The 27,420-nt window shown below is 38.2% G+C and overlaps 1 protein-coding gene across 2 annotated transcripts in view; it reads left to right on the top strand.

Moving 5' to 3' along the window:
- The window catches only part of pxdn (peroxidasin), a 77,570-nt gene that overhangs the window by 32,127 nt on the left and 18,023 nt on the right, over window positions 1-27,420 (top strand). For both annotated transcript variants that reach the window (XM_028437502.1, XM_028437503.1), the window contains exons 5-15: window positions 917-988; window positions 6,062-6,133; window positions 8,999-9,168; window positions 14,259-14,376; window positions 15,682-15,851; window positions 16,384-16,656; window positions 18,200-18,475; window positions 22,056-22,168; window positions 22,965-23,121; window positions 23,344-23,452; window positions 26,546-26,703. In XM_028437502.1, the coding sequence (XP_028293303.1) occupies window positions 917-988; window positions 6,062-6,133; window positions 8,999-9,168; window positions 14,259-14,376; window positions 15,682-15,851; window positions 16,384-16,656; window positions 18,200-18,475; window positions 22,056-22,168; window positions 22,965-23,121; window positions 23,344-23,452; window positions 26,546-26,703 (1,688 nt within the window). The remainder of the gene's footprint in view (window positions 1-916; window positions 989-6,061; window positions 6,134-8,998; window positions 9,169-14,258; window positions 14,377-15,681; window positions 15,852-16,383; window positions 16,657-18,199; window positions 18,476-22,055; window positions 22,169-22,964; window positions 23,122-23,343; window positions 23,453-26,545; window positions 26,704-27,420) is intronic.

Here is a 27,420-nt window from a genome sequence, read left to right as displayed (position 1 = left end):
AAATGTAATTGGAACTGAAAAATGTAATTGACCCCAACCCTGGTTTCCACTTTAGGCTAAACGTGCATCTTTGCTGCAGAAAATACAGATTTTCATCTGTATTGTGAGAATTCTGGACTGGACACAATGAAGTTCACCTGCTTATTAAAATGTATTAATAACCGTTTATTTTATTAGATTCTGATAAACATGCATTCTCTGTCAAAAGATGTTTGGTTGTTGTGTGATGTCTTCAAAATGTTTTCTAGTCTGTGGACACCAACTTTTAGCATTTCGTTTCATCATGGACACCCTCACAGCTCACAGCATAAATATTTAAATCTACGGTAATACATTGGAGCTAATTTGCATCTACAGTTCCATTTGCTGTTGTTTAGTTTGTAAAAACCATGATGAAGATATTTTTAACTATCAAAATACAAAACAAACAGTATTTTATTAAGCCGTAAATAATTTGGTCCATATTCATTTCCTTGTTTTTTGACAATGCAAAATTTTTCACTCTTTATTTTAAATGTCACCCCCAAAATGTTTGTTCATTGTCTTTTATCATTTGATTCGGAAAAAAGGGTATTGTTGCTTTAAAATAACTTATTTCCATGCATCTATCAATAGGACGTGACTTTTCTTTTACTATCTATGTCAGAAAAATAATTGAAATTTAGAGTGTTAGTTACGCGTGTTGGTTGTGGATATACAGAACTTTCTCTGTCTTCAGTCTCAGGTTTTTACAGACTGTTTATAATTTATCAGAATTACATAGTGAATGTCTGTCTTCTGGTGCTTTCAACAAATGTGGAGGTAAATCATTGGATCGTGCATGAGAAAAAAGAACGGAAATACATTATTTTAGCTCATTTTCTGAACCTTAAAGGTCGATAGGATTTTACCATCTGCTTTTTTTTTTAATTCCCAGGTATCTGCACTTCAACAACATTGACTCTTTGGAACCGGAATCGTTCACTCATTTACCAAAACTGGAACGCTTGTAAGTCATCTTGTCTGTTCTTTTTCTGTTATATGTTAAACAGTTTTAGAAATAAAAGTGCACAAATAGATGGAATTAACGTTGTAATTTGCGAGAATTTGCAATCAAAGGTCACAGTATTCAAACTCATCTCTTAGTGCCATATTACAGTGTTGGGATTAGTAACCTGTGAAGCTATTTTAGTATTTAAAGTGTCTGAAGTAGATATATATATATATATATATATATATATATATATATATATATATATATATATATATATATATATATATATATATACATATGCTCCGCATGTTGTGCCATTAAGGACTGCTGAAACAGCTCAAATGCACTTGTGAAATGGAAACAGGCAAAACGCGATGACATGCTTGTATCGTAAACGTAAAATGTGAGGGACAGTGGTAGTTAAAGTTAAGACGATATAGATAACTGTAACTTGAGATCTGTTAACGAGGTCAGTTTCCATGTTCCCGTCTTCCTTCTTTCAGTTCAATATTCTTTGATGATGATATACACTGCTCAAAAACATAAGGGGAACACCAAAACAATTCAATGTAACTCCAAGTCAATAACACTTGTGTAAAATCAGCCTGTCCAGCCTGTCCAGTTAGGAAGCAACACTGATTGTGAATCCATCTCACGTGCTGTTGAGCAAATGGAACTGGCAACAGGTGGAAATGAGAGGCAATTACCAAGACAACCCCTATAAAGGAGTGGTTCTCCAGGAGGTGTCCACAGACCATTTCGCTGCTCTCATCCTTTCTGGCTGATGTTTTGGTCACATTTGCTTTTATCAGTGTCCCACCCCTGGAGGTACTATTAGACGGTGTCTAAAACTCGCTAAAGTCGCCCAGGTGGTGCTGCTCCTCCAAGTTGGCACATCAATGCGAGTTGTGGCAAGAAGCCTCCCAGCACAGTGTCCAGAGCATGGAGGAGATACCACAGGACAGGCCAGTACACCAGGAGAGGTGGAGGGGGCCGTAGGAGGGTAACAACCCAGCAGCAGGACCACTACCTCTTCCTTTGTGCAAGGAGGAACAGGAGGAGCACTGCCAGAGCTTTGCAAAAATACCTTCAGCAGGCCACTATTGTGCATGTTATTGCTCATACATGCCCATTAGTGGGGCCTGTGCTTACAGCCCAACACCGTGCAGGGCGATAGGCATTTGCCAGAGAATATCAAGATTGGCAAATTCACCATTGGCACCCTGTGCTCTTCACGGATGAGAGCAGGTTCACACTGAGCACGTGACCGACATGACAGGGTCTGGAGACGCTGTGGAGACATTACGCTGCCTGCTACATCATCCAGCATGACCAGTTTGGCGGTGGGTCAGTAATGGTTTGGGGAGGCATTTCTTTGGAAGCCCTCCATGTGCTTGTCAGAGCTCCCTGACTGCCGTTATGTACCGGGATGAGATTCACAGACCCATTATGAGACCATCTGCTGGTGCAGTGGGCTCTGGGTTCCTTCTGATACATGACAATGCCAGGCCTCATGTGGCTGAAGTGTGTCAGCAGTTCTTGCATGATAAAGACATTGATGCTATGGACTGGCCCACCCGTTCCCCAGACCTGAATCCAATTGAGCACATCTGGGACATCATGTCTCGTTTCATAGACCACAGACTGTCCAAGAGCTGACTGATGCTTTAATCCAGGTCTGGAAGGAGATCCCTCAGGAGACACTTCACCGTCTCATCAAGAGCATGCCCAGGCGTTTTAGGGACGTCATTCAGGCACGAGGAGACCACACACACTACTGAGCCTCATTTTGACTTGTCTTGAGGAATTTCCACTGAAGTTGGATCAGCCTGTATTGTGAGTTTCCATTTTTATTTTCAGTAGGATTCCAAATCCAGACCCCCATGGGATAACAATTAAAATTTACATTGATAATTTTTAGATTTTTTTGTTCTCAACACATTCCACGATGTGATTAATAAAGATTTTCAACTGGAACATTTCATGAATTGATATCTAGCATGTATTATTATTCCCTTTATTTTTTTGAGCATTGTACACGTACTTGACCCACAAGCAGGCTCCATCACTTTCTACCACCCATTAGTCAAGCAGATCCCAAAGGGGATCGGGAAGTTTCAGACTTTCTAAAACCAGCAACTTGTTGTTTCCATGTTTAGCAGCTGACATCTGCTCTTGCTTTAAAGGAATAATTGGCCATTTTTGGTCCCAGGCTGCAGACAGAAGTGCTACAAGTTCATCACTCCTTTCTCTTTCCAGAAACTCCAAATCCTTGTTGTTGACAAAAAAAAAAAACTTAACTGCTGCACTTTCCAGCACTTGAAATCCTCAATTGTTCATATTTTTCACTTGTCTCTGCCATTTTTGATGCACAGATTTTGATTACCGTGACCTTCGACCTGATCCACAATGCCAAATGTGTCCATTCAGTCTCCGGTTTTAGGGCCAAAGTGATTTATCTCTAATGTATGACATGAATAGAAAAAAAAAATCTGGTTGTATAGCTGGCCTGCCTCGATAGTTAAATTGCCAAATGTACTAAAAGGACCAAAACAATATAATTAAAAGAGTCTGGGTGCTAAACTTTTGTTAAAAAATGAATTGGGGGCTGATTTCTTAAGATGCTGTACTTCTATACTTTCTATACTATTATCTTTTTTTTTTCCATCTGCGTAAACTCCTCTTACACCGTTTGCCCGATTTTGACAAAAAAGCTATCAAAAAATTCTGAAAGTTTCCAAAATTGATGCTATCGCTTTTAGAATTAGTAACTTTTTAAACTTTTTTGACTGATTACATTTTCTTTTTCCCATTAATTTCTATTGGAAATTTCAGCTTTTTCAACTTTCAAGCCCTTCATTCTCAGTCATTCTTCAACAGATTTTGACCATTCAACCTTGAACATGTTCAGCTCGTGCCTTCAACCCATTAACTTTTTTTAACCTTTTCATCCATTTCAACTCACTTCAACTTGCTCAACCTTTTCAATTCATTCAACTTTTTTCAATGTTTTCAACCCATTTTAACCTTTTTCAACCTTCATCAACCTTATTGCTAATGTTTAGCTATTGCTAGGTTAATGCTTAGTTAATGCTAGGTTAATGTTTAACTAATGCTAGGTTAGTGCTAATGCTCGGTTAATGTTTAGCTAATGCTACATTAATGCCAATGCTAGGCTAATGTTATTGCCACGTGAATGCTAATGCTAGGTTAGTACTAATGCTAGGCTAATGTTGACTTTAGGCTAATGCTAACACTAGGCTAATGCTAATTTTAATAGTCATGCTAGCTAATGCAACTGTTCATGTTATTGCAAAGCTAATGCAGTGTAACGCGGGGCAGCACATGCATCCTCAATTGAATTTTCTTCAGGAAATGCAAATATTCTAGTTATCGTAGCGTGGCTGTTTACATGCTGTCTTGAGTTTATTTTACAAGCTATAATGCAACATGATGATTTACTCCGTCTCTCATTAGTACATTAGATAAGCTTTTTTTGTCAAATGTCCAAATACTTGTGGGATTTGTTGGTTTCTTTATGCCAATTGCTATATGTTCTTTAAGTTGCATTTACTGCTTGGCAGCAGCAGTAGTCCTGTGACTGCAAGTTGTGTAAGAATCCCACAATTTGTTCTACTTGACAAATGCTTTTGATATGAATCTATCTCTGAAGCTACAGTACATACTTGTTGAGGCAGCTGCCTCTGTAATCTCTTCCCCAGATGTGGAGGAGACTTCCAAGACCTGTTTGAATTTAGTTTAAGTGTTTATGAGGCAGTGGCTGCCCAGTATATCCATACTTCAGTCTCTCCAGGGTGTCAGTAGATGAGAGGACACCTGCAAAAAGCAAACAGAAAAGAGTTGAAATTGGAGTGGGAAATTCCCAGGTGCTGACTCGGTCCTTGTTAGTGGGAATCGCCATGGTTACAGTCAAAACGACGACTCCCCAAGAAAGGTCAACGACTCGCGGTATAGACGATAATGAAATAAATAAAAGAAAAATCAAGTTAAAAACTGGATATTCCGGGGGAATGATTTCAGTAAATGTTGTTGGAAGTCGTCCTACAGAAATAGACAAATGGTTTCACGTCTGCTTTTGGCCAAAAAAATGTAGGTCTCCAGAGTCATCAAGCAGAGCCAACTCTGTACGTCTGGGAAGATGATAAAATATCATGTCTCATTTGGAAAGTGGAAAATACCATTAGCACACAGCATGTTCTCACAATCTTAATTATGAATGGATGTGTATGCTTACTGAATGGATTATTTATCTCATTTAGCAATACAGTTTTTGTTCTTGTCAGTCTATGTCAATTTGTGAATCCGGTTAGCAAGAATTGGCAAACGTTTTTGCTGGTTTTTTGGATGAAAACATTAAATCCAACATTTGCTAAATGTTGGCTTGTATCTATTCGGCTTCTGAGAAATGTCGACTTTTGTTTTGGAAGATCAGTTTAGTTCAAGCTATGTGATTACCTTTAAACTATTAATGGGTTCTGATTTACTGATTGGACCCGCAGTTTGAAAAATTAATAATATTATGATAGCTTAGCTGAAGCGAATGGACTTGGAGTTTTGCTTGAAAACTTTTCACCTCTTATCCAATTATATGCAATGTCTTAAATGCAACCTACAATAAAAATGTACATATTCCAACTATTACATTTAAAGCAATTCTAGTACCGGGATATGCTTTTTTTGTGCTTCATTTAGAGAAAGACTGAGTTTTAGGATCCTTGTCAAACATTACCTCCACTTCCCAATCCCAACACAACTATAGCCCAGACCAGTGTTCTCAAATTAGAGAGAGAGAGAGAGAGAGAGAGAGAGAGAAATACTGTTTCATTCTACTTAGTTACAATGGAATTCTTTGTAATGTGTGTTATCACTCATTCATTCCGTTATTGTGAGCTATAGTATTTTTAGCAAAATGTTGTAGTCTGACAAAGGAGGTACTTGGATTCAGAATTAAGAGAAAGGGGGGCCTTGAGCCAAAAAAGTTTGAGAACCACTGGCCCAGACTATCAAACCAGTAGAAGGAGCAGGGCTTTTTATTTAATGGGTCATGTGTCTTTTGTTTTTCGACAGGTTTTTGCACAACAACAGAATCTCTCATCTTGTCCCAGGGACCTTCTCTCATCTGCAGGCCATGAAACGACTGTAAGTGGAAACATAATACAACAGCTGTATGTTGTAGTTCCTTTGTCTAGTCCCCCCCCCCCCCCCCTCATGAACAGCCTTCCTCTGTATCAGTGACCATGCTTTTCTCACACTTTGGCTGCGAGGCTGACCGTGCAGTCCTCCCATATTTTGACGGTTTTCTCTTTAGGTCATCCGCACTGAAGATTGGACAGACTGTTCAGGAAGGGAGGATGAGAAATTTCCTTCTGCTCTCCATTAAAAATGTGTTTTTGGGGCCATGTCTAAGACAAATCAAAGCCCCATTAATCATAAAGGCAACAATCTGAGGAGCAATCAGTGGTTTGGCTTCATCCTGTTTTCTGTTGTCCATCAATGTGTACAGCTTCTTCTGTTTCCGACCAATGACGAACAAATTAAATCTAGTGCTGAAAAGGAGCAGTTTTCCTTTTTTGATATTTTTACTGATTATCTGAATGAGACAGATCTCAGAAATAATTTCTTAACTTGACAGCAGACGTCCACATCTGCAAGTCGTTTAGGCTTGCAGATGATGGTTAAAACATAAGCAAACAACTTCTTCTTTTCAGGTTATCTGGAGAATAAGAAGTTAGTCGTGAATGATACTACAGCTTTAGGAAAGCTTATGCTAAACCTTTTGTAGTTTATTTGACAGTTTCCAAATCCTAGCATTAAGCTAGGTAGCAGGTGGACTGAAAGCCTAAGGTGCTTTAACTGTTAGAAGGGGTGAATCTGACGATGTGATACATGATTTTGCATGTCACGATACGATATATCTCGATATATCCCAATTCTAAACAATGTGATATACTGATATCGCGATATATTCCGATATCAACAATTACAAATTTATTTCATTTTTTTTAACTTGCAAGAACAAGTATATGTTAACTAACTGTAATTCACGTACTGATATGAAAAGCAAGTGGTATGTTTATCAAATTGTTAATTACATTTTTCAAAAAAGTTTAACTTTTTTAAAGATTTTGATTCTGTTAAGTTCTTAAATTCCTTTTAAAAAAAGGAGCCACATCTATAAAAGTGCTAATTGTGTGTTATGAATATAAAGTGCAACAGTCAACTTCCAAGCTAAAATGAGGAGTGAGGTAGTTTAACAAGGTCTTACTTAGTTCACTGACACCTAGTGACCGGGCGTTTACACTACCGGTCAAAAGTTTTAGAACACCACACTTTTTCCAGTTTTTTACTGAAAATTATTCCGTTTATTGTGTCATTGCACTCTGAAATGAAAGCATAGAACAAATAAGCAATTCGAGTTGAAAAAAATTATCGAATCCATGAACAATACTGTTCACCTGATGATGATGAGGGTCTGGTACCACAATGTGTTCCAACACTGCTTTTATGCAGACAGGGGGGTTTGGAAGTAATCAAAAAAGTTGGAACACCTGTAGGAATGAGTAGCACCAGCTTTCAAGGCTGATTCAACCTTCATTGCTGCACAACAGCTTTAAATTGTTAACCCACCTCATGTTCCCTGAAAAAGACCTATTTGTATCATTCTGAAATGTACATTATTTTTCAATTTTGTGTAACCAAACCTTTTTTATTTTTTTGGAAAGTGTCTATTTGCCGCACGGACAACCCCCGGTGCTATTGGTACCGTCACCGAAGTACAAGTACGTAGCGGGTTAGGGTAAGGTTTGCGGTTGGGATTTGATTTAGGGCAAGGTTTAGTCTTAGTCACGTGACCTAAACTGACCAATGACTGACTTATCACGTGACCAAAACTGCTTACGAATAGAATCTCGGTATATTGATACGGCAATCGTACAGATATTTACCTTTGTACCATTTCAAGCTATTCATTGGACTTGGAGCACTTGAATTGCAATAAACAATTGAAAAAATGAGGGTGTATAGTGTTCTTGCTAAGCATTATGTTAGTGCAATGAAATTTACTTTTTCATTAAAATCCAATGAAATAAAAAAAAAATTGATTTGGACATTTATTGGATCGCTATTATAATTGCGCGGTGAAATATCGCAATATATCGCCGAATTGATTTTTTCTTACACCTTTAACTGTTACCACTTCATATTGAGGTGTGTACTCGTGATTGTAGCCTTAACCAATAAGAGTTGATTTATTAATTAGACAGTTTGGTGGTTAAAATAACAATGTCAACTGTGTTGAAATCACTTTAATGGTTAGTGAAAGTGACATGAGCAACATTTTATTTGATCTTTTTGATTCAAAGCATCTGTATTGCATCATTAGCGACTCATATTGGTGAGAATATAAATCTGAGTACTCGTACTTGTTTTGGAAAAGTATTATTGGACATTCCCTTACATTGATGAAGAATAATTGCTATGTATTTATTTGGGTGCATGTAAGGTAAAGGAAATTAAAAAAAAAAAAAAACTATCAGGAAGTGGAAACTTTTCTTTTCTGAGTTGTGGGAACAACATGGCAACACCTCTGAGAAGGTGATTGGTTATTCTGTGATCTTTTTTTTTTTTTACTCAGTCTAATGTCTTTCCACATGGTAATAATGTTTCTCATTGAGATGAAAACATGACGGACTGTAGCCGCACAAATCCTCTTAGCCTTCTAAAGGAAAAAATTTGATTTGATCGGTTGACTTTAAAGGAGTTCAAATGACCAAATAAATCCTTTCCAGATAAATGAAAGACATTATAAATGAGCTCCTCTGCGTGCCAGAGAACTTTATACAACTGTAAGGATAAAATCCCACAACAGAAAGCCAGATTTGCGCCAAGCGAGACAAACTATAGAACGGGCTATTGATTTCACATTTACCCTCACAGATCACGTGCTGTCTGCAGACCGCCTGTCAGTTTCCCACTCGCTGATTGTCTTCATGTGTCTGTGCTCAGGCGGCTGGATTCCAACGCGTTAAACTGTGACTGTGAGCTGCTGTGGCTGGCGGATCTGCTGAAGCAGTATGCTGAGTCAGGGAATGCTCAAGCTGCTGCCACCTGCGACTACCCCAGCCGATTACAGGGCCGATCGGTGGCTACGCTCACTGCCCAGGAGCTCAACTGTGGTACGGAAGCACACACACGCACACGGTATTTGGGTCATTCCATGTCATTTGACTAATGGTACACACACTTTGGTCTAAAAAGAAATTTGAAACCTAAAGTTGGGGTCCAAAAAAAAGAAGAAAAACAGTCGTACATGCAGTTTTGGGCTAATGAAAATACAGATTTCAAGAAATTGTCAGTCAAGAACCAATGCATATATCTGACTACCAGTAGTCATTAGTGATTTGAACAGTCCATGTACACAGCTCAAAGCTGATTAAATTACAGGGAGCTGTAATATAAATATGAATTTGAATTTTAAGGTAGGATTGGATGTATAGCAGATCTTTTTGAATATTATGAGAGAGTAGGTGGAGCTGTATTACTACACCTACTTTCAGTTGTAGTTCCTAAGATATTGGAAGCTAAAAATGGAAGAAAAATAAGGACGCACGAAAATCGACCCATGCCCCCCTCACTAAATTGGCCATTTCTCAAAAAGTATTCATCCGATCAAACAAAACAATTACATGTGCCTATTGAATAAGAACAGAACAATTGGTAAAAAAAAATCTGAATTTTTTTAGACTGAAGTGCGTGGAATGTCTTGAAAATGTGTCGAAATTACATGGAATGACGCATTTGCTAATATGAACATCCATGGAGTCATTTATATGAACTTTTAGCCTTCAAATACTCATGATATTCCTAATGTGTGGGCATCCCAGTTTTTTGATGTGTTCACATAACATGATGTTGTCACTTTAGGACAAGTTATCGTATTTCGGAGAGTCTATGGTGAAATATGGTGGTTCAGACTATTTTAAAAGAATTCAGAAAATATTACCATCATTGTCCAAGACGTACAGATCATTTTCAATGTTTCGACACAATTTTATTTTGGTGATTATGCTGACATTTAGTGTTTTTAATGATAAGAAAATACTAAGATTTTCCATTAATTTAAAATACAATAGAATAGGCTACAACAAAATACAAGTCGCTCCATCTTTTGCGTGAAAGATTTGACTAAATTAGAAAAATTGATCCAACAGTTGTCCGACTACAACTACAGCTACGCTGAGTTTGGACTCCACTTGCATCATATTCTCACCAACTTTTGCGAACAGTTCAGCTCAGTCTCTGAGTGGTGGAGTGTGTGTAAAGTTGCTCGTCTTCTTCACATTCACTTCCTGGCTTTGAGTCAATCCCAGGCTTTAGCTGAGGTGAATGAACGACTCCCCCAGGATACACAAAGATCCCGCCCCCATACACGGCCGTAGTGTTTGTGAGCCTATAAAACAAATTACGACCTCAGTATTTAGCAGTATTTACAAATACTGGAGAATTACAGGGCCACTACATGCCAGATGCATCTCTGGCTGTATTTTCTACCAGTAACTTTCGAGTTTGCAAATCTATCTCCTGACCCTCGCTTGGGGTTATTAGGTTCTAGGCCAAATGTCATCTAGATGAACCCTAACTGATATCATAACCTAATAGCATGAGGTAAATGGGTCAATGACGTGAGACCTAAATATTCTGTCCAAACTGCATTTATAATGTGTAATAACTTTGATTTTTTTTTTTTTTAAGTGTTACTAAATTTCTTCTATATTTCTTCTGTTATTCAAAGTGTTAAAATATTCTGTAGTATGACTGTCTGGCCATGGCTTACTCTAAATCTATTTAAAGTTATTTTCTGCTGTATTGTAGTTGATTTATAGTCCTGTATAAGATTTCAAAGTATTTCTACCTTTATTTCAATCATAATATTCATGAAAACCTTGTCAGATGATGCCCATTTAATGAGATACCAATGCGGTGAAATCCTTCCTACATCATCAACCCGAATATCTGCTGTAGTTCTGGGTTTGCTAATACAGTGATGGTTATGCATACAGCTTGTCGCAATGGCGATAGTACCATTAAGTACGTAGCAATTAGCGATGGTCTAATCCATCACTACTTTAAAATAAATATATTAGTCAATTCACTGGCAAACTACTGTTTCTTGCTTTTGTTCTTCCGTTTCCGTAATCAGCAGTTGAATATAGGTAGTTTCACACAAAATGGCAGTTTCTGAACAAAAAGCTCACAAACAGCCTTTTTCTGAAAAATCCGGTCAGTGACTTTGAAACTATTTTTGTTTTTGCTTTAGTGACACCTCAACATTGGTTTCCTTCTATAAAACTACAAAAACAACACTGAGACTGGGCTTTTGATGGCAAAATTATTATTATTTTACTCACTGGGTCAGAGTTGTATGGTTTTCTTACTGTATTTTGGCTTTTCTCCAAGTCTCTCCCCCCGTCAGTTCCCACACACGCAACTTCCTCCTCCTCCCTCCCCAGCGATGGTGATAATCATGGATAATCTCTCATCACTGTCTCCTAGCAACCCTCGTTGAAAACACAATTGACGAGCATATACGTCATTGGCAGCTAGCGTTTGGATTTGAAATGATGTATATTTACGTCAATGGCAGCGAATAAGTTAATAAAGTCATTTAATGTTTTTAACAGACTTTAAACATTTACATTCTGCTGTATTTGAGACTAGTCCCAAGGACTGCCTGACACCTTTAGTTTAGACTATCAGGAGAGAAATATTGCTCTGTTCTTTTGTCATGTAATAAAACATCAGGTCCATATGTAGTGCTATAAAGTTTACACATCTTAAACAGTAAGAACACTTTCCTAAGCAATTCAATTATTGAACACCAAACTCGTTGTTTTTTCTCTCCTTCAGATATTTATCCAGTGACTTTGTTCATTTGTCAGTCTTTGACTTATTCATTTTGGCTCTGAACCCTGTCATCATGAATGTGAATTGGAGACATGGCGTGCTCACAGCATGTTGCAGAGAGTCCGTGCTAGTTTCAACATGGTAAATGAACTTGATTTATATAGCGCTTTTATGACTACACTGAAATAATCCCAAAACCTAGGGTTCAGTGTCTTGCCCAAGGACACTTCGACGCATAGACCGGTATAGACTTGGATTGAACCGTCAACCTCCCGATCAGAAGATGACCCCTCTTCCACGGTCGCCCCGTAAACATGTATAGCATTAAGGTGGTAGAAGATGCTGCAAAAGCTCTGGTAATCATGCACAATTTGCACACAACGGGGCTTTTGTTTTCCATTCGGTGTTTTTATAAGCCAAAATTAACGCAAACGAAGCTGAGAAGCTCAGTAGTCTCCCTTTTTCTATTGTAGTCTGTGCATCAGCATTATTGGTATACCGGGAACTCTTGAAAAGAGAAAGGTTCCACGCTGTTTGGAGTGCGATTAATGGTGTTCCTTTCATTAATTAATGACAATTAATGCGTTAAAGTGACAGCCCTATCTATTCTATTCTTTTCTATAACGGTACGAGTAGGTCCCGGTCTGCAGCTCGGTAGTCTTGTACCACTGATTTGATGAATTATCCACTGTCTTTGCTAACATAAACTTCCACCCAGCTGATGCACATCTTGGCATAAGGGAATGTGGTGTTATTATTACTATTAACGTTTATATTTTAAGCTTTTAAAACCTTAAGACCTGCAGGCACTAGAAGTGTACCAACACTTTCCCCAGGAAGCAAGTTGATCCCCAAGTGTTATAAACACAATAAGTCTGAGAGAAACTCTGCATGTTCACTTGGGTGTTTTGTGTGTATATGGCTTTGATTCGGTTCAGGCAGTTAAAATCCAGCTGTTACAGCTCTGTGGTTCATTCATCTCCCACTGACTGCAACTGTCTGAGCAAAGCGGCCTGGCAGCACATTGTAACTCAAGCACATTGAAATCCCACCAGCTAATTTGATGGCCCCAACTTGCCCATTCTTGCTCATTGAAACCCCCCACTACTCCTGTCCTCCCCATCTGTCTTCATCGCAACACACCGGTGAAGGAATGTTCAAAGCCAGTCGTCCCCCCTCCCGCCGGCTCTGCCTGTATGCAGGATGGAACAATGCACAGCGGGTTGAACAGCTGTCAAAACAGTTGCCCTCCTCGAGGTGAAGTGCCATCTCTAGAATGAACCAAGATTGTCTTCTCATTGGCTTTTGACGAAAGACAAATTCAGATCTTCAACCAGCTTCCACTCAGACTCCTGAGATAACAACAATGTTTATCATATGTAAGAAAGTTTCCGATTGGTTTGGTTCAGTTTTATTCACACACGTAAACACTTTTATTTTAATCCCTCCTAATCTGAGGGCACAGTTTGATCCCTCAAAACACATGTTAGATTAAACTGTGGGGAAAAAGTTTAGCAAGACAGCTGAGTAAACTCTTCCTGGGTGGTGGACCCAGTGGACGTGCACTGTAGCTGTTTCCACTCAATGTTCTTGAAGCCAAAATACGGCGCTTAGGGCCACTTCCTTCTTGCAATTGTTGAACCAGAGTCTGTGCAGTAGGGTCCAGTGGGAGATGCCCTGGTTACATGCCCTGCCCATTTAGCGTACTGCCCTGATGACTTACGCAGCCCAGCTACGCCAAAAACATAAGTAACATAAGTACATATTTGAACGGAAGTTAAGTGGCATCTCGGCTTTCCTTCACGACGTAACTGCTATTCACAAAGAGAGCTACGCAAGATTCGCGGATGTCGATCATTGTCATATATGACGTAAAATCTCATTTTTCAACCTTAAATAACTTATTTAAAACAAACTTCACAGAATAATGAGCACTTAAACACAATGTAGGGTGATAATAACTAATGATCACAGCAGAGTTTAGGTTTGGAAAAAAAAATGTATGTGACTAGTATTTTAACTTTACGGTTTGACCCAGGAGGCGGAGTTTATAACCTATACTGCAGCCAGTCAGCAGGCGAAGCTCTAAAAATAAAAGCTTCACTCCACTGGGGAGCTTGTCCCGTCCATTCTTTTTACAGTTTATGGGTGGACCTGATATGCATATAGTAACTTTGGCTTGTAGTGCTAGCCTACCTAATAACATGACTCAGATGATTGAAGGAATAATCTGACATCTCATAATTTAGCTTTTTTTCTTGCTTATCAGCCAACACATTTTATTACTTAGTTAAATCATTTCACCAGCAGCGTGGTGTAAAAATAAGCAGGAGATGTAACTGATGTTCTTTCCCTATTCCAGAGGTTCCCAGAATCACCTCCCAGCCTCGGGATGTTGATGTCACATCAGGAAACACTGTCTACTTCACCTGTCGGGCAGAAGGAAACCCTAAACCACAGATTATCTGGCTCAGGAACAAGTAAGACGCTACCTGTCTAAATAAAGTAAATGCTGAACCCAGTGTTGTAATACCAGTTTATCTGATAGGTGGCAGTGTTTAGGGGCCTGCTGTTTTTGCAAGGGAAAACAAGTAATTTCAACATTAATGTGCACTTTTTTCTAGAGCATTTAAGGCACTGACGATATCCAAACAATAAGTGACTGATATCAGTCCCTGCAGGATATATACTTAAATACCCTTGATTTTGTGATATGTTTTTATTTCATTTGGGGTAACTTTATTTAATAATTTGAGAAAAATTGCAGGGTTTTCGAAGATTTGTGAGTTCTTTCAACATTTTGAGGTTAACATTGACTGCCAGTATGTAATATAAGCATGGGGAAAACTGTGAGCCCTGGAAATATTGTGGAGTTTTATTGAACGTGTGTATTTGCAGGGACTGAGATATCTACAAGTGAACTATTTGGTAATTTACTCAATAAATCATGTGTTCTCCTGTGGGGAGATTTGGAGATCTAGCAAAAGAAAGCATCAAAAATATGGGGTTTTATGTTTATTTTTAGTTAAAAAAATGATAATCAAACTGAATATTACCAGCAACTCACAACACAAAAACAAAAGCACATAAAATAAGAGAAAATTATATTGAATAATAAAAAAAACAGACAAATAACAGCAAAATACACAAAATGACACCAAAAACACACACGCTAAAGAGAGAAAAATTCACAAGATCACTACAAAATACACAAAAATAAAAGAGAAACATACAAAACGACATAAGAAACAACCAAACGACACCCAAAACACACACACTGAGAAAGAATAATTTAAATAATACCAACAACACACAACAACGACAACAAAAACACACAAAATCAGAGAAAATATACTGAATAATATAAAAGAACAACAACAAAACACACAAAATGACACAAAAATCACAAAATGATGATAGAAGTTATCTTGATTAGAACATGAACTGAAAATACAATGGTCCCACATCAGGAGGAAGATGACCAAAAATTATAAAAACAATAGAAAAAAATATATTCAGGAAACACTAAATATTGTTTTTTTCCCCACAAATTTCTGAACAAAATGTAGTAGTTGGACATAAGGGGGGTACTTGCATTCAGTAAAGTAAGAGAAAGGGGGGGAACTTGAGCCAAAAAAGTTTGAGAACCACTGTTCTAATGGGCTGGAGTTGAGTTTGAAACTTATGGTTTACAGTAACTAGAAGTATTTTCCCATATGTACAATTGAGTTTTACTGCACTTGTCTGCAAAATACTCATGGAATATTGACATTTTTTCCTTGCAGCAATGCTCTGAACATGCGTGACGACACTCGTCTTAATCTGCTGGAAGACGGGACGCTGATGATCCAGGATACCAGGGAGACGGATCAGGGAGTTTACCAGTGCATGGCCAAAAATGTGGCTGGGGAGGTGAAGACTTCAGAGGTCACACTGCGATACTTTGGGACCCCCAGTGAGTATCTGCTCCTCATTAAGATTCATTATTTACAATATTTCGCTTAGAAAGTGTGGGAATTGGTTATTTAATGACATAGTTATCAGTTGATCATCCTTGTATCATGTGATCTAAATGGAGATGTAGGAGGGGAGGATCAGGGTAACATAATCTGTGCTAGTAAAACTACTCCAAGGTGATCAGGTCAGATAACATGGATGTCTCACTGAGCTCACAAAGCTTTTGGTTTCTTTACGAACAGATCCAGTCAGATTTGTGTCCTCTGCCTCTCTGTGTTGTGCACTTACTCAGGCACAGTGCTAATGGCTGTCTCTGGGAGATTAGTGGAGCCATTTATAGACGACCTGCGGGTCATCAACCATTTCTCAGAGCAGATGTTGTGCATTTCCTGTTTTTGTGTGACTGTAAACCTCCAATCCCTTGTGATACACACATTTACTGGGACACCAGAGGAGTTGCTGTCCAAATATGGACGTGTCGCTACGACGGCAGGAAAGTTATCACTGATTACATGACTTGTTTTCTCCAGCCCGGCCAAGTTTTGTCATCCAACCGCAGAATACTGAGGTCCTGGTGGGAGAGAGCGTGACTCTAGAGTGCAGTGCCACCGGTCAGCCACAGCCTCGCATCACCTGGACCAAGGGCGACCGGACGCCGCTGCCCAATGACATTCGCATCACCATCACCCCCTCTGGAGGGCTGTACATGCAGAACGTGGTCCAAGCCGACGGAGGACAATATACATGTTTTGCCTCCAACAATGTCGATACAATACATTCCACCGCTTTCATCATCGTACAAGGTAAATCATCCATCCATGCATCCATCTCTCTCTCTTAAGTATCAGATTATGGTCGTTTTTGAAGATTTAACAATCATCCATGGCTGCTAATAAATCTTCCTAGGCTTCTTTTGCCCCTAGATCCCTTAAGTGCACATTTTTCAGCGTGGAAGCTTTAAACACTGGAGGTTTTGAGCTTGCGACTATGTTGGGATAATATTGTTTCACCTATTTAAGTTAATTTACCAGATAATTTAAAAAAGCAAATGCCAGTGCATATTAGGGCTGCACGATTATGGTCAAAATGTTAATGAGCATTATTTTTTATCAATATTGTAATCACAGTTATTTATCATGTTAAGGAAAAAATCTGTACATGTTTATAGTGCAAAAAAAAAGCTTTAAATAAGAATTACTAAACTTTTTTCTGTTTTTTTAAATTAACCCAATCATTTAAAATGTACCAAAGGCTAACGAAATAAATACATTATTATAGAGCCCGTGTTTTAAATGTAAATATTGCCGACGATCAGATTTATTTAATCGTTTCAACCAAAATCGTGATCACGATTAAAATTTGATTAATTGTGCAGCCCTAGTGCATGTCGGTATTAGATCAGGATCTCCATGGGACAAATGAAAAAGGTGTAATGTGGATCAAAACTATCTGGATTTTCAAATTCCCTGCACCAACCTTTTCAACCCTTTTCAATTTTTTTCACTTTTCTTCAACCATTGTAACCTTTTTCAACCTTATGCTAATGCTAATGATCAGCTATTGTTAGGTTAATGCTTAGCTAATGTTAGGTTAGTGCTAATGCTAGGTTAATGTCAATGCTAGGCTACTGCTATTGTGAGGTTGATGCTAATGCTAGGAAAATGCTAATAATAGGTTAATGCTCATGCTAACGCTAGATTAATGTTAAGCAAATGCTAATGCAAGGTTCGTGCTAATGCTATTGTTAAGCTATTGCTAATACTAGGCTAATGTTATTGCTAGGTTAATGCTATTGCTAGGTTAATGTTGATGCTAGGCTAGGTATGATTGAGAGGGAGATTTTTGGTCATGTTGTTGTTGTAATGTGTTTGTTGATGATTTTAAATGATTTTACTGATGATTTAAAAAAAAATATTTTATCTTATTGATTTTAAGCTGTTCAATGTTTTCTGTTGCACTTTTTGATCATGTAAAGCACATTGAGTTGCCACATTGCCTTGTGTATGAAATGCACTATACAAATAAATGTGCCTTGCCTAGGCTAATGCTAGGCTATGGCTAATGCTAGGTTAATGCTAGGCTAATGCAGTGCGACGCAGTGCAGCACCTGCATCTTCCCTTGCATTTTCTTCAGGAAATGCAAATATTGTAGTTATTTTTCTCTTTTTTTATTGTTGCTTATCATTGCCAACCAAGGCAGCAGCTCACACAGTGAGCACTGGTGTAAAAACTGGCCACCCAAACACAAACATGCTTTAGACGGGTTCATGGCTGACATTTTAGGATCAAATTCAGTCAAAATGACTAATTTCATATTTCCATGTTTATGTTCTTTTTTTTTATCAGCAATTCCCCAGTTCACTGTCACGCCACAAGACCAGTCCATCCTGGAGGGCCTCACAGTGGATTTCCCCTGTGAAGCGACTGGCTACCCACAACCGGTCATCGCGTGGACCCGTGGCGGCAGCCCGTTACCCTTGGACCGCCGTCACGTTGTCCTTTCCACCGGTACGCTGCGCATCGCACGGGTGGCGGCTCATGACGAGGGCCAGTACGAGTGCCAGGCGGCCAGCGCCGTGGGGACCGCACGCACCGCGGTGCAGCTCAGCATTCAGCAGAGAGGTGAGGTTGTGGGAAGGAAGGTTGGAGAAAAACCTCACTGTTAGTTTCCCTCTGTGCCATCATTATGTGTGTTTCCTGTGGGAGATCCAAACCTCAGAAGCTGAATGTGTAATCTGAGCAGTTTATTTGGTAAATTGTCTGTTTTTGTTTAAGAGATTGCACAACAAATCTACTGAAGTCACCCCACTGTACATTTGTTCATACTTTAGCATGTACATTTAGGCTTCCAAGATAATATCATGCATGTAGAAATCTTCATCTTTGAAATATTCTAAAAGGTTTGGCTTAGAGTCGCATATTTGTAAAACGATGGTGTGCAAAATCTTTTTAAAATGTTAAACTACAATAGTTCTTACTATGGGGCTTTCCATGGTAATTCTCTACGACATTTACAGGTTTATCTTTTATCGTCAGTTGGCATTCAAACCCAGATTATGGAACTGTATGCTGAGGTTTTAAACAAATTAGTTTATATAGAGAACTCTGAACAACCTGGTTTGCTAAGCACAATTTCACCGTACGCATTATGCACTTCTCCAATTACCTCCTTCTGAGACAAATGGCTCTGCTCACCGCTGTCTCAAACTGCCAGAAAGTAAGTACAACCTATACTTACAGTAAAAGTAAAAGTCATGCAACTTGCGAATGGACACAGACACAGTGGGTTCTGCATTGAAAGGCATCTAATTCATACCAAAGTATATCTTGTATTTATGAAGGATTATAACATATAACGTGACCTGCTGCAATATTTATCACAGGTTTTTGATCAGAAATGATTGTAAAGAAAATGCCAAAAGCATGACATCACCCTCATAACAAAAGTTCCAATGTCATTTTTTGTCATTTTGAAAAAAATACCATATATTGTTATAATAAATACACTAATGTTATTTACTGTAACTACTTTGTGTACAAATGCTTATCAATGCAAGCTTATTGAAATACTGATCTGATGACCTAATGTTATGGATACATAATGGTCAAATATAACGTAGGCCAGAAATATTCAGTTCTGACGTGACCTAGGCAAAAAACTCAATTGTCCTGATGATTTAGGCAAAAGGTCAACAAGCTACGAGGGTAAATAAGGTGAAAAATACACAAGGAAATGGCCTTAGTCAGACATGAAATATGCCTAAATCAAACCACATACTTTTGCAAAAATGACAACATGTCACAAGCTTTAGGAAGTTCACAATGACTTGCATGAATTATAAAATATTAAAATACACGAGTTAGGCATAAAATCTCACATTTGGCAAAAAGTGACTTAGGCACTTTTGTTATGTAAGGAAGTGGGTAACTTAAGTATAAACCTCTATTTTCTACTTTCTTGATTAAGACTCCCTAGCAATATCATCACTGTAGGCATGCATTAAATACAGACATTTATTTAAAAAGTTGAATCCAGTTACATTTTCTTATTTTAGATTAAAAAGTTACTTGGTTTCATGGCCAAATTATGTATATAAAAAAAAAAAAAAAATGTAGGTATTTGGTTTGTTAAAGCATGATTTTTCTGTTTAGGTTTTAGTGTACATGCACTGTGTGCGTTTCTTTGTGCGTCGAGCTAAAATTACAGCCTTAGTGTAGCGCAGGTTAGCATGGCAGTCTTTAATCCTGAAATGACACCATGTTTTTCCATGTAGTAATGACTGTTAACATGACTCAAAGTATACGTTACATAATGGAGACTACACGCTGTTAAAGCACCGTGCAGCAGCCACACAACCATGGGGAAAGCGTCCGACAGCTGTGAGCTTTGGGAAGGAAGGAAAGGAAAGTGAAATTCCAATAAAATGATTTGGATGAGGAGGATTTGGCGGTGGTGGAGTTCTGATGGTGTGCGTGTCATGTTGCGTTGTCCAGACTTTGACTTTGCGTTTGATTTAAGGGCTGTTAATTAGAGTCAGCCATGCTATGAAACTACCTCGCTTTGTGTTGAAAAACTCAGGGGATTTTCCCATGGCCGGCAGCTCTCTGCTGGATGGTACATGGGAACAATGGGAGCGGAAGAGTTGCATTAGGAAGGCTTAGCCAGCACGCTGTACAAATGCAGCACATTTGGCCTTATAACAAGAAAGCTCTGTGTTTGATTACCTGTGGTGGATCTGTGTGGAGTTTACATGTTCTCCCCACCACAGTTGGGAAACTTTGGGACACAAAAGTGGGTTTGTAAACATGATTTAATGTTTACAACTAGTCAGTAAGGCAGTGCAATGGAAACCAATGCTCATATTTTGGTATTTTGTCTCAACAAAGTCTTACAGGTGGTGTCGCTGGTGCACTAGATAGATAGATACAGTAGATAGATACAGTAGATGGATAGATAGATGGATGGATAGATGGATGGATGGATAGATAGATAGATAGATGGATAGATAGATACAGTAGATGGATAGATGGATAGATACAGTAGATAGATACAATAGATAGATAGATAGATAGATAGATACAGTAGATAGATAGATACAGTAGATGGATACAGTAGATGGAGGCAATAGATGGATGATAGATAGATACAGTAGATGGATACAGTAGATGGATACAGTAGATAGATGGATAGATAGATGATAGATAGATACAGTAGATGGATAGATAGATGCAGTAGATGGATAGATAGATAGATAGATACAGTAGATAGATAGATACAGATAGATAGATACAGTAGATAGATACAGTAGATAGATACAGTAGATAGAAATAGATAGATATATAGATACAGTAGATAGATATAGATAGGTAGATACAGATAGATAGATACAGTAGATAGATAGATAGATTGATAGATGGATAGATTGATACAGTAAATAGATACATACAGTAGATAGATACAGTTGATAGATTGATTGATTGATTGATGGATGGATGGATGGATGGATGGATGGATGGATGGATGGATTGATGGATTGATGGATTGATGGATTGATTGATGGATTGATGGATAGATTGATTGATGGATAGATTGATACAGTAGATAGATACATACAGTAGATAGATACAGTTGATACATAGATAGATAGATTGATTGATTGATTGATTAATAGATAGACAGACGCTTTACTGTCATTGTACAAAATGCAATAAAAATTAAAGCTGCACTACCTGATTTTTTAACCATGACAGAGGGACATGGCTGAATTTGAATCGTAAATCCCGTCCCCCACTTTGATAATCCCTCCCCGTCTTCTCCTCTCACGGAAGTGCACAAAATCGTGCACGAGAGCTGCATGTGCACTACTGGTAAAACACGTCGCAAAAGGCTGTTTTCACTTATTTGTAATGTAAAGAGCCAGTGTGTAGAAAGTCTCCATGTACGTGTTCTCGTTTCCCTTCCTGCCTCCCACCGACTTAAAGTTGATTAATGTTTCGTTGGCTTCTGAGAGGGGAAAGAAAAATAGCAACAGCATTGTAACACAAACACTTTGGCTACGTGTGTAAGCGTAGCCAGGACGGTGTAATGCTCTTTTAATCTGCTGTGAATAATTGCACAAAGTCAAATGCATTGTAAAGCAATCAAAGCGCTGGTGCACAATCATTAATGTATATATGTTTGTGTGTGTTTTAACTTATTCAGTAACGCCTGTTTTCACAAATGCTCCAAGGGACCTGACTGTGGAGTCGGGCCAGGATGTTCAGATTCCATGCAGCGCCCAAGGCCAGCCTCAACCCGTGCTCACCTGGAACAAGGTCAGAGCCCCAAAACTACAGGACTAAGGCTAGGAATCAGGGTTGGGGTCATACATCATTTTTCAGTTCCAATTACGTTTTCAGTTACCCATTGTCAATTACAATTTCATCCTCAGAAGTTAAATTACGATTAATCAGAATTACTGAGCCTGAAATCAATAATCTAATAAAAGTTAACTTTCCTCTTGTGTTAGCTTTCTGTTAGCATCTCTTATGATAACAGGTCCTAAATCAGCTGTAAAAATAAATACACTAAAAACAAATGTCTTTCATCTAATTTCTTTCCTAATTTATTAGAAATAGGCTTCCTAATCAATGAAAATATAAGTTTTAATATTTTTTTAAATGATAAAATGTGGGAAAGCTTGATATGAAACATGTTAACTACATATGTGTAGAACTGTACATAGAACTGCAACATGGTTCCCCAGTTTTGCGTTACATTATAATTGACAATTTTTATAGAATTTTCATGGCAATTACAGTTACAGTCAATTATCTCAACTCAATTACAATTTCTTTACAATTGCAACAGCAACAAACTTTTAAAATTACAATTATAATTATGCCATTGACCCTAACCCTGCTGGGAAACATGTTGGATGGTTTTTGATTGAAGGAATAGTTTAGTATTGGTTAAATATTAGAAGGTCCTGTTCGCTAAAGCATCTTTTAATTTGCTCTGAGTTTGCAGGATCCATAAACACGACTTTACGTCTTAGACCTGCGTTAGCTTCAAGGCTAACAGCCTTCAACCCTGTCTCATCATCCACCTTCTTTAACTTTACCACTAAAGGATGGAGTGCAGGTGACAGAAAGTGGAAAGTTCCACATCAGCTCCGAGGGGTACCTGGAAGTGAAGGACGTGGGCTCCGCCGATGGCGGGCGGTACGAATGCGTCGCCCGGAATCCCATCGGCTACCAGGTTGCTAGCATGGTGCTCACTGTCACAAGTAAGACGTTAATATTAGTGGTGTGACATGTGTTTATTGATTTTAAAGACAAAATTAATCTCAGAAATAGAATCTTTTACAATCTTTAAATCTGTTACCAAATTAAAAAGGATGACAATTGAGATGAATACTGATTAATCTATATTTTTACTGATATGCAAGTTTTAAAGAGATGCTAGAACCCCAAAAATGAGTGAAATTGTGTGTCTGTGCGGTTCTCAGTCCCTGCAGTCAGCAGAGAGGGCGACACCTTTGTCACCTCATCCATAGAGCAGGCCATTCGAAACGTGGACAGCGCCATCGAATCCACAAGGAGACAACTCTTTGATGGGTAGGAAACGAGAACACACACACACACACACACACACACACACACACACACACACACACACACAGAGTATATTTTCACAAAAAAATGAGGGATATTTCTAAATACTGGGTAGATAGGGCCTCATTTGTCATTCACTATCACTCATGGGGTGGTGAAATGTTTTTTCTAATCGATTAATCCTGATTTTATAATTGCCGATTATTAATAACAATTTACATTTATTAAAAATTTAATACAAGTGAGGCGAGTCCTGCTAATTTGGATTTTTCAATCACACAATACAACATTAAGGTGCTGTGAGGTGTTACTCTACAGTAAAGTCTGATAATTCTGCACCTGACTGATGTTAAATGAAAGATTAATAATCAACAATAATTGAAAATCAAATTGGTAATGGTTAATAATGTAAACTTGCATTGTGTTACAAACACGTCAGATCAAGTCAAAGGCGATACGTAGCGATCGAACAGGTACTAAAAATGTGTCTGCTTCCTGGGTGCTACAGCCTTGGAGCCCACTGCTCCTCAGGGAGGGGTTAAATACAGAGAACACATTTTGTGTATGTAGCTTTACATACTGTATATGGCAATAAAGTAGAATATATATTCCTATTCCATGATATAGGACCTTTAATACCCAAATGCATATGTATTCAGCAGAAAAAAAGTTTTGGGGTAAAATGTATATTTTTATTTTTATTCCTGTGTTTTATTTTGAAAAAAATCGTCTTTTCGCTTTATCACTGATTACGCCTGTGCTAAATGTGAAGCATTGACGCAGGTAGCTGCAAACTTTGGGGCTAAAGTCAATAAAGTTTTAGTTTTAGTGTTGATTTTTCAAAATAAAAGCCAGTAGAGGAAAATTAACATCTCATTATCTTCACATACTTTGGCGGTTACGAACGGCTTTTTATGTTTGAAAAGCTCTTTGATATAATTTCACTGTAAACGAGGTGACACAGACGATGGGGATTTGAAACATGAGTAGTCGAGATGGTTTCAGTGAGTTCTCCAAAAATCCCACTCTGCTGCATGATGTGCTTCTCTTGGCATGCACACACTTCCACATGCACTCGGCTGCAGCAGCTGTTGACAGCGGCAGGATTTCCAGGTGCCTTTAATAGCAATCACACAGAGGAAGTGTGGTCCTCACGTGAGGAATGCTCGTGTGGACCACTGTGACAGATAGAAGATGGCTGGTGATGATCCAGTAAGAGGATGACTGCCTGGAGCTCCTCTTTAAGTGTTTATACATAAATAGAGCTAAAATAGCAACAGCATCCCTGACTGGGCCTGTGACCAGTGAGTTTAATGGAAGGAAGACAATACTGATGTTACACAAACAAAGCACTGCTACATTGTAAACAGGCGTTCACTGTGGCCTTACCTTCACACTCATAGGATTTACACGTCTTTTTGTCCCTTTTTCAAGCTGAAAAGTACCGCCTTTCTACGACATTTTGCTCAGAATACTATGAAAAAACGTCTATAGAGCGTAATGATGGAATGGATGAGTTATACTGCAACACACATTTTAAAGAATCGCTTTTTGTAAAAAAAAAAAAATAAAAAAAAAGTAGAATAAAATGGTGTTTAGTGCCTCCAGAAAAGATTTATTTCTGTATTAATTTCAAGTCATCTCCTGCCGACTGTGGGACCAAGACTGACCATTGTATTTTCACTTCCTGTTCTAATCATTTCCATCATCATTATTATGATAATCATTTTTAACTAAAAAATAAACATAAAAAACCATATATTTTTAATGATTTCATTTGTTAGGTTGACACTATCTCTCTCTCTCTCTCTCTCTCAAGGACCCTCTCTAGTGCCATCGCGTACCCCTAGGAGTACACGTACCCCCATTTTGAGAAACTCTGACTCAGAGAACAAATAGCACATAATGTGTTTATCCAAATGATGTAAGCTAATGACATCCTAATATCACAAATGATGTGGAAATATATCAACAATATTAATTTTAATGTCATTATTTGAATCTTTAATTCAGTTTAATTCAACTTTATTTATATAGGGCTAATTATAACAATAGTCAATCAATTCATGCACTGGTTTGCTCTGGTTTATACATAATTCCTCAGCAAATATAGCATTAATTATTACGGTATATTGTTTTATACTTGTTATTATTGGTATTCCTCAATAGATATAACAATTAATACTGGTATATAGTAATATTACTAATGTAAAATGATTTATTATACTGGTATTTACTGGTTTATATATTATACATTATACTGTTTTATAGTAGTATTCCTCAGTATATATGACATAAATTTTACACTGATATACACCTGGACTCATACTGGTATTCCTCAGTAGTTATGACAAATATACTGATATTCCTCAGTATATATGGCAATTGATTTTTACTGGTTTATTCTGGTATATAATGGTATTCCTGAGTAAATATGACAATAATTGTTATTCTGGTATATACAGGTTTATACTGTTTAATCTTTTACAACAAAGGCCACTTCCATTGTTATACAATGATGTCATACTGTATATTAGGTGCAAATAAGGTCATGGCACCCACACTTATTAAATATCTCCAAACATTAGTTCGGGTGAGATTATCAGTCCAGTGAGTAGACACAAGGAGCAGCAGCCTCTGAAACCAGAGCTCATATTCATGCAGGAGGTGATGATTTCATTTGTGCACATTTTGTGCTTTGTCTTGTTTGAACTCGTTGATCCACGTTAGCGGCAGCTGAGAAATCCTCTGGAAAGACTCGCTGAGAACTCCTTCTGTTATTCCTTACCTCAGGGAATGGAGAAGATAATAACAGGAAAAAAGAAAAGTGTTAGAAATTGATCTGTGTTTAGAACTTGTTGATTGTTTGTTTTATATATTATAAATACCATTTTTACTGTCTCTAGTGTTTTGTCATTTTTCTTTATGTATAAAAAATAACATTATCAAACTTAAACCAACCCTCATCTGTCTGCCTATAATTTTTTTACTTGCATTGTTTTGTTCACTCATAAATGTTTACTTGTAGCTCTAATTTCTTTGTATTGTGTCCTGCCCTCTCATCATGCTCCGCCTCCTCACCCCTCATCCCTTCAGTCAGCCTCGTACCCCAGGGGAGTTGCTGGCACTTTTCCGCTACCCCCGCGACCCGTACACCGTGGAGCAGGCTCGTGCTGGGGAGATCTTTGAGCAGACACTTCTGCTCATCCAAAACCATGTCAATCAGGGTCTCATGGTGGACACCAATGGCACAGGTGAGTCCATCATGGAGTAAAATCAATAATGTGGGAACATTTAGTTGCAGTCTGCAGCTACTATAACAGTCTAAAACATGTACAAGAATTGGACTTTTTCATTTTAAGGTTGAAGGGAACATGTCTGTTCACGTTGTGTGTGCGTGCGCGCGCGCGTGCGGGGCCCTGTGATCTGTGCAAGGTGTTTCCTGTCTTGTGCACAAGCTGAAGTTTGTGTGCTGAGGGTATAATAGATGCACACAGCTGACACAGAACAATGTAAAGGGGGTGCAAGCAATGGAGCTTCAAATATTGTCAAACCAAACTAGGGCTGTACGGTTATGGCCAAAATGATAATCACGATTATTCATGTTAGTTAAAACATCTGTATTTTATTTTCACTACATTTTATCAAACACATGTAACAGTTTAGAGTGCAAAAAAAAACCTTTAAGCAAGAATAATGATGAATACTATAACTGTACCCAAAAAATAAAAATGTCCCTTGAATGCCCCCCCATGACGCTGACACTGGTATAAAGAAAAGAAAAGTTAAGAACATTAGGCTTAAGCCTACAGGTGTTGAGCAAGAACCAGCAGCCTGTCACCTTTTTCTGTCTTGAGTGTCCGCTGGATTAATTACACAATACTGACTAATTAGGTACTTACAGTATGTCAATCAAGCGTTGCTCACTTGTTATTAAAGCTGCTATACAGAGTTTCTGAGAAAAGTCTGGA

Source organism: Gouania willdenowi, chromosome 22, assembly GCF_900634775.1.
Source record: "Gouania willdenowi chromosome 22, fGouWil2.1, whole genome shotgun sequence".
NCBI lineage: Eukaryota > Metazoa > Chordata > Actinopteri > Blenniiformes > Gobiesocidae > Gouania > Gouania willdenowi.
Note: the sequence above shows the minus strand (reverse complement) of the source record. Positions and strands in the feature narration are given on the sequence as shown.